General features: G+C 43.1%; 1 protein-coding gene across 1 annotated transcript in view; it reads right to left on the bottom strand.

Annotated features, from left to right (window-relative positions):
• APCDD1 (APC down-regulated 1) overlaps positions 1 to 7,009 on the bottom strand; it is a 30,983-nt gene extending 23,974 nt beyond the window's left edge. The window contains exon 1 of the mRNA XM_054587436.1: positions 6,712 to 7,009. Within this exon, the coding sequence (XP_054443411.1) occupies positions 6,712 to 7,009 (298 nt within the window). The remainder of the gene's footprint in view (positions 1 to 6,711) is intronic.
• Positions 7,010 to 13,644: the final 6,635 nt, after the last annotated feature.

The raw sequence follows: 13,644 nt of genomic DNA on the forward strand, positions 1-13,644 counted from the left end.
GCAAATATTTTTTGTAGTTTTGGAGCAGTACTGACCATCTTCTGCATGCTATAGGGAGAGACATTACCAAGAAGTTATATGAAAAGAAAACTAAGACAGGAAGAAGGCAAAGCAAGTAGGAGGGAAGGGAGAAAGTAGAAACCTCTATTACTTTGGCACTGTATCTGAAGAAAAACTTTTGTAAAATATTTATATGTCCTATTTTAATACCTCTTAAATTGTGTAAATCAAGCATCCTGATACTTAGCAATGTAGTACATCAAGTACGGCAACTAACTACAATGACAGTTCCTGTCTGAATATACCTATTATTATAATAATAAATGTGCTTATTGTATGTTTTTTAAAACCTCTACTTGGATTTTTGCATTATGGGAAGTGTTGGCTAATTACAATATTTGGTTGTTGAAAATTATGCCACTGTATGACTTGATAATCTTTCTCAGATGATTTTGGTTCTTAAAGTGCCTCAAGGTCCTTATTAGTAACATCCCTGCCCCAAAGGATGGTACTTTGGATACAGAGGTACTGGAGTGAATAGGTAACAACTCTGTTTAAGCCATGAAAGGTTTTTTCCCCTTATTTTTCTTATATGAAATGACTGACAAAGTATGTGTGTGTGAGTAGGCACATAGATAACGTCAACATTTTGGTTAACTGAGGATCCCAGATGTTTTGGTTAATTGAGAAGACGAATTAACTGGGTTCCCATTCATTAGGATTTTGCTGTAAATGAATCCATGGAAAAGAGCACCTTAAGGATTAAACAACAACTATATGGTAAGAAAGTAGCTAAGTTTTCAGTCTTCAAGGTACTTCTAGGTTAAGTAATCTAATATGCGTCTCTTTTCTGTATAAAGTAAAAATTATAATAATCGTAATAACTAAAGACTGTATAACACCTGACAATCTACTCTGTGCATTTATCAAATGGTAGTTACTATACAGCTATAAAAAGGAGTAAGTGGAGAACTATACTTTAATGTGAAGTGTTACATAAAAAGTCAGTCTACGACACCAACTAAACTAGAAACTCTCCATAGCACGGTTCCCAGCCCAGTGGAAGTCTAAATAAGGACATTATCAAAATAATTTCACTATAAAATGGTCTCCAAGTACCAGGGGTCCGTGGCCTGGGCCCAGATAAATTATGATGGCAAATAATATGCCAAGTAAGATTGGGAGGAAAGGAAAAGTAGACTCTGGGAGGAAACTGTTCACCTGTTAAAAACAAATTAATTTGTGAAGACTTTAGGGTACAATGTATAGCTTACCACTTCTAGAGACCTGGAGCATGTGTGCGCCTGCATGTGCATGTGTGTATATGCATGAGTGATTTACTCCTAAGGAATACATTATTCCACAAGACTAATCCTAAAGACTGTAGAATGATCTTAATTTCTGTCATCATTGCAATAAGCTACTCTTCAGAGTGAAAACTCCCAATGCTATCAGGTAAAAAACAGATTTCCCAAATAAAGATAGCATGTAGGGTTGACCGTTTATGCAAGACATTTACACCTTAAATGCAAAGCCTATGTGACCAGGTAGCTGTTTTATATCACTGGATTGGCCAGATCATGCATTCAGAAAGCAGTCCTTAGCACAATTTTCAAAGGGGACAAATGTAGTACTTCTACTATGGTTATCAACAGCAAAGCTTATTCCTAAACCTATGGTGCCCTCAAAAAGCAACCCAGTCCATTGAAGGATAAAGGGTATGGGAGAGGAAAGCGGCACAGTGACTGCTTGCCTTTTGAAAGTCAATATTCATCCACTAACAAAGAGTTGAGAGCCTACTATGTGTGAGGTTATCATTTAGGCATAGACCATTGTTTTTACATGTGATGGGAAAATTGAAAGGACAGTATACGCCATGTCTACATCCCCAATTTTTCTAGATATATTCTGCAGTTTTTATCTGCCTCTCTAGATTGAGAACCAAAAGTCCCAAACCAAGTTTTACAAAATAAAAATATAAAATTAATTTTGAAGGAAACAATGTGCAAGCACACTCTGAAAACTAATCTTTGATCAGGTTAATCTCTATATATGTACTTTAATGCTTAAAAAATGCAGCTGAAAAAGGATAAATAAGTATAATGTAAAAATATGAACAATGGTTATCTCTGGATAGAGGGTTTTAAATGATTCTTTTCTAGCTCACTGTGCATGTTTCTATACTTTATATAATGTGACATGTAATCCTTGATAATCAGAATGAGAAAATATTCTCAAGTTAGAACTGGTGTGATACTTACAAACCTGAAGCAGATAAAATGAGTCTGATTAAATTAAATGCAGGTAATTACTTAGCCATGAAATTGCCCTGCCCAATTAAATGAGCAGTCATTACTGTAAATGTGTGCTTTGAAGTGGATAAACTCCAGCACAGCTTTTCATGTTCTGGAATAAAAGCATGTATGTATCACAGACATACTAGGTTTTACTACAGTATGGGTACCTGTGCTTACCAAGCTCTTGCCTTCATTTCCCATATTTAGATAAAAGCAAAGAGAGCTGCTTAGCCAATCTTTAAAAGTTCATGTGTAAAAGTATTTTCCTTTTAAGAGACGTATAATGAAGTCAAGACTTAAAATTCCTGGCCCCATTTGACTTTAGTCAAACATGAAGCAATATTCTTTGTCTTTTTCTTCTAATGCCATGGTCCCCAGGCTAGACACTGGGCTTGAACCACCGACTGCTAAATTTGCATGTTGGGTTTGTAACTGACTCCTGCTGCTACACCCATGCTCTTCAGGACAGCTGTGTGCATGTGCAGTGTGTGCATAATTGTGTGTGTGGTGTGTCTGTGCATGCATATAGTGTATATGGTATGCTGGCCTTCCCATCTGGGAATATGCTGCAGTTGACCACAAGGTGACATCCTCCCAGTTCTGGGGCTCAACAATAAGCTTTTCTTCCTCAGCTTATTCTTCAGGAAAGAGAACTGTGCCTCCTTGCAACCCCTGTCTCTAGCAAGCAGTAACACGTAGCACACAGTAGGCTCTCATAAACGTAGTTGTTGAAACAATGGGAAGCTGAATGAACGAATCTGGAAACCCGTTATAGAACACAATACACTGTTAATTATTTTGGGGTGACACCATATCCTTTTTCTAACCTAGATACCTATCATGTGACCTTCCAGAATAATTTTATTCCCCAATTGAAGAGGATAAACAACCTGTGTAAATATAAAATCTTGACACAGTGAGAAGTCATGCTTGGATGAAGGTAGTAGGTTTTATACTGAAGTTTCTTCTGTAAATGCTTTGACTCTATAGACAGAGTCTTTTGCCATGTCCTGCTATGGAAGCTTTCAGTAGAGGTGTACAATCACTAACCTCCCGTTTTATGTTTCTACTCTTAAATGTTTTATGCTTTACTTTAAATGATTATCTAACATTGTTATCAGTCTGTCCCTAAACAGTATATAATTACACAGTCCTATCATCCACTCATATTCAGTTCTTTTCTCATTTATGGAGAAACAGAATGAACATGGTAATTATAGATCTGCCTAGCCATATGTTTAAAGCAAGTCAATTTATTTCACAAAATAATATTTAATATCTAAGAACCTTGCCCCATTATGAACAGATGCTAATCTGTATTTTGGAACTGAATGATTTTTGTGGCTTTTCATCTAAGAGGGGAAACAGTGATAATGGACATCTTCCAGTTGCATACCTTCATGACATACAATAGTTTTTTTGGATTAAGACGTGCAATTGTTTTCAGGAGTTGAGGGAGAGGAAGTAACAATGACATGTATACTTTTATGCCATCATATTCTGAACTCGAGTTTTGTACTACATTTCCAGTTTCAAAAAATAGCAAAAATAAATAATGGAACCGAATCTTGCCAGAGCTTAATTTACTCATCAGTAGGACCTAAAGGTGATTTATAACTTGCAATTAGTTGAAATAGAAGTAACCAAAAAACTGAACAAAGATTGGATGTCAAACATAATAGCATCCTCACACAGTCTTCATGAAGGCCTTGTGCACTTTTTAACTATATTAATGTGGCTTATTAGTGTAACAATCTATAAATGATGTCTGAAACTAAATGTATCAATGTTTGTCACAACTACATACATAATCACAAAAAAATTGTTTTTACCTACTAATCACTACCATTAATAGATAAATGTTTTATGGTTAGCAAAATAAAATGCTTACTTATCAGGAAAAGAATCATCAAGCCATTCTAAGGAGATTTCAGGTAATTTCCTTCAGACGTATGTCTATTAAAATATATGATCAAGAGCCATTTGTTATTACACAATTTTTAAATGTTTGAAAAATCCCTAACTATTGACTATGACACAGGCATTCTCTTGAGTCAGGTTGATTAATACTCATTTTCTGTTAAAACTACTTCAATCAAGTAAAAATCAGGCAAAAAAAGAAAAAAAAAGAGGAAAGGGGGACTACCCAATTCTTTCCCGGTGTTCCACATTATCCTAATGGATTATGACAAGTCTTTCTTAAATCCAAGGATTTATACATTGAACAACTATTCCCTGTTTATATTCTTCCCTACAGCCAGACACTACCTGCCGGATCTAAGTAAATCTTTTGGGGACTTCAGTGTTTTTGCCATTGTAGATTTGCTTTGAAATTGGGTTAACATTTTTGTAGAGTTATCCACATACTTCAATTAAACTTCGTAAACTTTTGCTTTTTACTCTTTTATCCTCTTTGTCATACACACACATATAGTGTGTGCATACATGTGCAGGGTCTGACCCACAGCATTTCCATTTACTGTATAAACTGTCCTCTCCAGACCCCCTCCCTCCAAACTGATCTCTTGGCATAGGGGACAGCTGGGTCTGGGTAATCCCTAATCCCGAGGAGTTCAGGCCAACTCGGATTCGAATATGGAGATTTGGGGCTATACCCAGACCTCACTATGACATACTTGGGCTCTTGTTACCTGCCAGCTATTAAAATCCCAGCTGGGACTAGTGGGGTAGAAACTATAATTACAACCACTCCCGCCCTTCTCAGAGGAGGAAGAACAATCTCAGTATGAATTGGGCCAGGCTGCATCTCTGAGGATTGCATTTGTAGTCCAAACGTCAATGGTTTTATGCAAAAAAGTTCTGTTTTTGCCAAATTTCAAGTAATTTTTCATTTTAAAGTAATTTGACCATACTATCTTTTTTCCTTTGCAGATATTACAACAGATTTTTTTAAAGGGAACAATTTTCTCTGTTTCATCTCTCTCGCCCTCTTTTTTCTGGTGTGTGTGGCAGCTGCTGTTTGATCTGTTCATTGGCTCTGATCTGTTTCATGTTTCAGCCAAAGATTAAAACTACTCTGTAATTCTAAGCAGATGGGCCTAGGAGTGCAACCCTATAATTATACCTTCTCTCTTTGGCCCTCGAATTGCAAGCCTCCCATCCTGACTTTTAAAGTCTGGGATCACTAGAGTTCAGAATACACCTTGGCAATCAGGCAGGTCTTGCCCAGCCCAACATGTATGCGAGGCAAGGCCTATGGATCTGTGCTGCCTAAGATCCTGCCCAAAGGAGGACTACACAAAGCAAAACAAAACAGAACAAACAAAACAAAACCCCAGCCATGTACAGCTTGCAGGTTACCCTTCCTAGATCTTCTGGAGGAGTCATAGCCTGATCTTCACTGCTTGCTACAATGCATTCTGAAGCTCTATTCAGCTGCAGGTCCTACTCAGAAATTTAGAGTGTTCTGAGGGTACTGATATGATCTGCGAAATTTGGGGTGGTTGTGGTAGGTAGGGGGGAAGGAGAGCCAAGCTTCTGGTGGAGTCCCTTCCGCTCAAAAGTCAGGTGTCCATCACTAAGGAAAATTCGCTCAGGACATCTGAATCAGCACCGTATGTTCTGCCGCTGCCCCTGCTGATGATCAGCACCAATCTACCACAGAATCTGCCTTGGCAACTCCCTGGCAATTGTCTTATTTTTCTCAAGGCAATTCCTGGAACTCTTAAAGTGCTGATGTTCTCTGGGTAAGAGTTTACTAGAGCTCCTGAGAAAATGTAGCACAGGAAGCGCAGAGACAAAATGATCAAGTAACAGCATGTGTCAAGTTCTGCAGAACTTACGAGACTGGTTTTAGTTATTACACCTGGGCTATTAGAAGTCCCCTGCTCCTTGAAACTGCATCCAGTCTACTTGGGAGAGAACCCCATCACCACCCTTTCAAAAAACACTAGTCCTAGGAAGGGCACACAGAAACACCCGCGAGCTATTTTTCCACTTAAATAATCATAGTTTCTCTTTACAGTCCCATAAAAGTTTGGACCACATCAAGAGCCTCTCCTGCGCTCTGACACTTGGGAACCAGGATCGCAAACCCAGCGATTTCAGGACAGCCTACAGTTTGAAAATCCAACAGTGAATAAAAGTTTTCCCTAGAACTGAGGCAATCCATTCAGGAGATCAAAGTTGTGTGTGAGACGTTTGCACCCTTCCAGAAAGAAAACTCCAGCCGCCAAAGGGCTCTGGACGCTGCCAAGGGTGGGAAGCTCAGAGCCTAGGAAACGCAGAGTCCCTCTTCCAGGGGTGAGCAGAAAGAAGCAGGGGCTCTGCTTCGCTGGCGCGGGGACAGAAGCTGCCGCTAAGGAGACTGGTTCCGCGGGGAAGTTTTTGCAGCTCTCGGGGCTCCCACCCTCCGGCGAGGGCCAGTCACCACCCCTTACTCCCCGGAACTCACCGTGAAGTAGCAGGGCCGGGAACAGGTATGTGAGCAGGAGGCGGCACAGACAGGACATCTCCAGTCCTCCTCCGGGACCTTCCGCGCGCCCCGAACCACTGGAGCCGCTAGCCGTCCGTGGTCCCTGCTCCCCAGGAACGGCCGCGGTGCTGCGCACGCTCTGCCTTCGCGTCTCCAGCCTGGGACGACACGACGAGGCGGCGTCGTCAAGCGGGATGACTGCTTCGGCGCGGGGACACGGGGGCGGGTCCGCTCCTCGGCTCCAGCCCGCGTGCGGCCAGGCCAGGCCCGCGATCATTCGGCCGCGGAGCGGGGCCCCATACCCGGGGGGCGCGGCGCAGGGGCTGCGGGGCGCGCGCTCCCTCGGCGCCGGCGGGCCCCGCGCGCCCAGCCCGTCCTTCTCCGCGCTCTCGGTCTCTCCGTGTCCGGCCTCGCCGCGTCCCGTTCTGGCCGCCGCAGCAACGCGCGCCACTCAGAGCTGCAGTAGCCGCCACCGCTAGCGCAGCTGCAGCGTCTCTTCATATTTCCCGAGCGCCGCCGGCGGGGCGGCTGGGCCGCGGGGCGGAGGAGGGGCCGGGGGCGGGGTCGGCGAGGCGAGGCCGCGCCACCGCCCCCAGAGCCGCCGCGGGGGATGGGACGCGGAGACTTGAAAGGGCGCGTCGGGCACCGCCTCTCTCTCCCGCCCCGCTCTCCAACCTCGTCTTCTGCCAGCCTCCCCCCATCTCTTCCTTCTCTCCCTTCCTTCTTGTGTGCCTATTCTCCCCTCGACCCCCCTCACCCAGCCTCCCACTCCTCTCCACCCCCTGTCCCTGACTCTCATTCCCAGTCCCCCTTCTCCCGAAAGTGCCCCTTCCATTCCTCCGCCTCTGCGCAACCCCCTATTCCTCTTCGCCAGCTGCCCAACTCCATGGGAGCTTCCCTTTGCGAAGGACTAACAGCCCTTGGCACCGCCGGCAAGGAAAGAAAATGTGCCCTCCACCTCCCTGCCTCCACTCCGGGCAGCTTGGGGACCCCTTCTGTTCCCCTGATGGGTGGATGCAACCACTTGTGAAAGACGTTCCAAAAGGGTGGGCGGAAGGACACTGCGAGGCTAGGGGTCTCGAGTGGAGTCTGAAAAAGGTTGGCTTGCAGAGATCGGGTGTGGGGGTGGGGTGTGTGTGTGTCAGACAGAAAAGAGGAGAGGAAAGCGTTGTGGTAAATCGCTCAGGGTGGGGATGCGGCAGTGCCCGGTTCCCTCAGTACTGCATTGCTTGTTTTAACTGAAAATCCACAGCACAAATTAGTGTCTAGGCTCCCCTGGTGAGCATAGGAGCCCCTGTCACAGGTCCCAACCTGTGAAGGGAATTGTGTAGGCAGCAGGAGAGCCTTTTCTCTTACCCCTCCCCACCCCTTTCAAGAGGCAAAGGACTTGTTGAAACACGGGAGAAATCTCAGAAAAACTCGCTGTCAGTCCCCAAGAAAGTGCACCCAGGCCCCTTCTGTGGGTCGTCCTCTCTTCCAAGCCAAGCCTTACTTTTTTATTTATGTTCTGTGGGTCTAGGAGTGGTGGTATGTTCAATTCTGCATTGGCTTTTAAGACCCAGAGACAGAAACAACTTCCACTGTCTCAATTTCCCAGGGCTCCGGAACAAGCCGCTTGTGGTAAGCAGTGGCACCCCTGATGGCCTGAAGTGCCCTGGACTCTGATTTATCTGGAGTTGCTCCTCTGCAATGATCCTCCAGCCATTCTGTGACCCCCAGAATGGGGCTTATTCAGGCTCCTAGGCTAAATGTCACTTCCTCTTCACACTAGGCTAAGGAGCAGTCATGGGATCAGAAGGAAACAAGAGAACACTTCTTGACTCAACTGTGCTGGTGTTTTTGTAAATAAAACGCTTAAAAAAGAATGCCTGACTTTCCAAGAGAGTGTTCTGTCCCTTTGAACAGTGTAATACATTCCTTATGCTTTAGCCTTTCAAAACTAGTTGGACCTTAGCATTGGTGTGAAACTTAGTAAAATAGATGAGAATACATTTGACAGTTTCCACTGTTTTTTTTTTTTTTTTTTTTTTTTTTTTTTTTGGCTGAGAAAGCCATGGGTCTTTTGATGTGATGGAGCTGATACTGTTTGATGTGCTTTAATTTTTACCACCATCATTATCCTCTTTCCATCTTTAATATGAAGGATCATAACTCACACCACCTGCCTAGCTCACAAGGATGTTGTGAGGATTAAAGTGCCAGTGGTTGCAAATCTTGAAGATGAAAGGCTCCCTGCCTGTGAAAAAAGAAGATTGTCATAATAAGGCTGTGAGCATTATTTTGAGTTGGGCTTGCTCTGCAAGCATCTCTGTGGGTCTGCTTTGTTCCTTATCACTTCCTTGTCCCTCTTGCTAGTCTCTGTTACTGGGTTTGGGTAGAAGGTGATGACTTGTGGGTTTGAATGTTGCCTGAGTTCATCGATTTAAAGTAGGAACCTTATCTCCTCATGAATAAGTGGACAGTTGAAAATGATGTGAACAGCATATTTGGTGGCTCAGGCAGAACATTAGCATTGTCACCAAACACACAGCTAGTCAGCGTCTAACTTTTCTAGGCCTTTTAGTCATTTGATGCCTTTTAGTCTCTCAGGGAATATTCGAAAGAAACAAACAAGAGTATTAGGGATGGTGTGCTTATGTATAAACAACTGGGTTGATAGTAATGGAAAAATGTTAAGGTCATTTATTGCATGTCAGCAGAACAACTAGATAACACAATTACTTAAATAATTACTTGATTCTGTTATTTAAAAAAAAGAAAAAGAGAACCAGCAATAATTTGTGTCATCTTGAGAGTCAAGTTGATTCAATTTTTGTTTTACCAACTGGTTTCACTGGTGTGGTGTAAACATAGCCAGGATGATGTCACCAGTTCAAAATTTGTTTTGCCAAGTTTATTTTCCACATGTAGTGTCACAGATTCAAGTTCTCAATCTTCAACATAACATCTTGCCAGAGTTGCTACTCCCAGATTTGCCTGCATTGACTTCTGCCTGTCTGCAAGGTGCAGACTATAACTTTAGGGTTCACTTTCTGCATTACTTTTCACTTTTGCTGTTAGTGTGCTCACTTCTGGAGGAGAATAATGGAAAAAAAAAGAATATGTATTTGTCTTCAAATGATTATATGTGGATATATGCTTAGAGTATTAGAATTGGGAGGAAGGCATTTCCAGGAAGGTGGTTAGGAGCTCCTACTCCAAATCTGGCCACCTGGAACCCACACTGAGAATTTCCCCAGACTGCTTGTAAGGACCAAGCCTTGAGCAGGAGTGTGTATAGCCAGGCCCTGGTTATAGCAGATGAGTCCCTGGCCAGGGTAGCTCGACAAAATGTCCTTAGCAGCATGAATAAGTATGTTACAATATTGAGAGCTACTCCTAAATAACTTGTGTTACATTGATGGGGAAGAAGAAACTCAAAGGGGCTGAGTTCTCAGCCACACTGCACATCACAGGCACAGTTGGAACTCCCATGGCTGTTCAGTCAATAGCTCACAAGGCCTCTCACGTGTTTACCAAATGGTCTTTTCACATGAGCACTGCTGATTGTAACTAAGAGCCTCTATGATTGGCTCAGTCTTTGAGTCAGAACCAGCTCTTTGCTCTTTCACAGTCATTCTGAAACATAAGCAAATTTTCTGGGATATCTGCACTGGGTACAAAGCTTGAGTGATGACCTTGGCTTTATTTTCTCAGGAAGCTGGCTTAATTTTTTGTGAACACAAAGTAGTAGAGAACTCAAATGCATTGTTACCCTGGGAGATGCAAGGACCAATGTCCTTTAAAACCTGTGCTACAATTTGGTTTCCTAATGCAATCACTGTGAAAACTGATCTAAAAGTGTGGTATTATGCAAGTCATTTGAAATTTCAGAGAGTCCAGGTGTTTCAGGTCTGAAGAAATGATAATTTTAAGGAGGGTTAAGGGAGTCAAAACATTAATTTCACATCATGCTCAACTATGTGTATGGTTGAAAGCATTTTATTACCTCTGCATCCTCAGAGGTTGGGAAATGTAACCAGGAATAAATATGTAGACTTTTTTGAAAGTTGATAGATGTCAGTGCCAAGCCTGTGACCCGGGGTAATTTCTCTGGAGTGTAGACATCTGGAGGACAGGAATGGTGCTTAGTTATCTCTATACTCCTTTCAGCACCATTTTCAAAATACGAAAATACCTAAGGCAGTGTTTTCAGTATTTTTCCCACAGCGGGACTTACTTTAATAACTGGTAAGGATTTTAAATTGAAAAAAATTTTATAGCACTTCCTCTGAGCCAGAGTTAATAAAATTATCCTGAGGAGCCCTTAGGAAAGGGAATAGTTCTGAGTTACGGTCTTTAAAAATGTTAATTGGAACAAACTATTTTGAAAATAAAGTGTAGTTTAGATGTATCTTTGAGTGGCATTGTCTTCTGAACTTATAAAATTAAAGATAACATTGCACTTTATATTCATGACAGTTTTCATTTGTTAGTTCATTCATTCATTCACCCATCCATCCAGTGTTTACTGATATCAGATATGTGTGTGAAAACATCCAAAAATAAGGATATATGCGTATGAGAGTGATTTAGATTAATCATCTGTTCACCCTGTGTCACAAGTTTGTTTAGGGGGATGATGAGAAGACTGAGGACCTTTACCACTAGAGGAAAATATTTAAAAGCAGAAGGCAATAAAGGACCTCAGTAACATTTTTGTCTATACTTTCATGTAACTCTCATAATATTCTTTCTTGCAATGCTAGCTCCCTTGTATAGCTAACTGCTTTATTTGCTTAACTAGATTTGGTCTTTGAGGGCAGGAAGAAAATCGGGTTTTATGTTGGCATCTCCCTCCCATCCCCTTCACAAGTCCTTTCATAATGGGCATTTGTTGGGCTAGTAGATAGGGCAGGGTAAGAGCAGACCATCAAGAATGAGTCTTTATGAGGCCAGCACCACCCAAAGCCACTGCAGCACACAACTAGACACAGCAGGATGTAAAAACACTTGTATTTAATCCGAGCACACCGTGGCTTGTTACGACACATGTAGCAACACTCGAACACGTTGACAGGTGAGAGGCAGTACACCACATTTGTTACAGAGCCAGATGCACCAGGCTCAGTTCTCTCAGGTGGAGGACCCTAGGCAAGTTACCTAACATGGCCATAAAATGGGAGGATATCTTTCGGGTCAAGATGTCAGTGTAGGTAAAAGTTGTACTTGAATCCTCCCACAACCACCTCAAAAATACAGCTAAACTACAGAATAATCATCTTTCAGAACCATTTGAAATCTAGCTGAACAGTAGTCCTACTACTAGGGATTTAAAGAAGAAACCACATCTAGACTGATAGGAGGGGTGGATATGAAGAACAGACTGGCCCCACACCCATATGTGCTGGTTTAAAATTAGGAAGGATATCTTGGCTGTGGAGGTCCCCACTGACAACTCCCCTAAGGAGCAAGGGACCCCAGCCCCATGTCGGAACCCATAGCTCAGGGCTCCAGTGCCAGGAAGAGAAGTCTTCATAACTTCGGGCTATAAAAACCAGTGCGGATTATGGCTGAGAGGGACAAAATGCTTCTAGAGTCTCATGCAGTTCCTCTTAAAGGGCCAAAGCATAGACTTAGTCAGATTTACTCCCGCTGAACTCTAACATGGGAGCAGTAGCTTGAAAGGCTCCAGAGACATACAGAAAGGAACTGAATTGTCTGATATCAGGGTGAGAGCTGGGAGGGCAGCTTTTTTCCAGGAAAAAAGCACTGGCAGAGATCATTGTTCCTTTCTGAGATACTACCAACCTACTGAGTGGACAGGTGGGCACCACATTTGGGTCTCCGTCAACCTGGCTCACACTATTTGCTCCACCCTGGTGATTCCCTGAGACTCCACCACACCCAACTTGTAGACCCATCCAAGCAGTTTCCAGTGGCTTTTCCATAAAAGTGGCCTCTCTTGCCTTATGCTTAGGACTTCCTAAAAATCTCTCAAACAAGCAGCATCTGGCTTCAGCATACTCTCTACCTCTTGCTTAAATGGTGCAAGGCCCACCAACAGCAGTAGCTAAACCTGATTCACAGGTTGGTCTCTCCCGGGCACCTCGAAGCCCAGCACAAGTAACAGCCACATGCTAATTATGCTGGGTGGGCCCAGGCAAAACACAGGCGGATGCTGACCTTGCACCTCCTGGGAGGCCCCAGAGCCAGTGCACCCAGTGGACAGCTTCAGACAACACCACATTACAACCCTCCCACCTCCACAAGAAACACACTCAGGGGCGGACTCAGTGAGCACCAAGACCCCACTGAAACAAGTCCTGCTCGGTAGGGTTGACCTGCTCAGCAGCCCCTTTGCTATAGTATCAGCCAGTCATTATAGCTAATTGGTCTGGCAGGTGAATCCCTCCCAGTGATGTCAACATGAATCAAGTCTCTAATACAATAGGACAGTGCACACAGCCCACACGGGGGTGCACCTGGAGCACCCAGTTTGGGTGATGGGGAAGCTGTGCCACTAGGCTCTACAGGACATCAGCTATACAAGGCCACTTTACCAAGTATAGGAGACATAGCAGCTCTACCTACCAAATAGAAACAAATACAGGGAACCAGCCAAAATGTGTAAACAAAGAAGCAGATCCCAAAAGAAAGAACATGAGAAAACTTAAGAAAAAAAAAAAACAACCTAAAATAGAGGCAAGCAAACCAACAGATACACAGTACAAAATAATGGTTATAAGGATGCTGAAAGAACTTAGTAAGGGCTTCAGCAGCATGAAAAAGGACATAGAAATCATAACAAAGAAACAGTCACAAGAAAAGGATACATTAACTTAATTGAAGGATAATTTACATGGAATCAACAGTAAAGGAAATGACTCAAAGAATCAAATCAACGATTTGCAATATAAGGAAGCAAAAAGC

This window comes from Pteronotus mesoamericanus, unplaced genomic scaffold, assembly GCF_021234165.1.
Source record: "Pteronotus mesoamericanus isolate MK-2021 breed Mesoamerican mustached bat unplaced genomic scaffold, CSHL_Meso_final scaffold_118, whole genome shotgun sequence".
Classification (NCBI taxonomy): domain Eukaryota; kingdom Metazoa; phylum Chordata; class Mammalia; order Chiroptera; family Mormoopidae; genus Pteronotus; species Pteronotus mesoamericanus.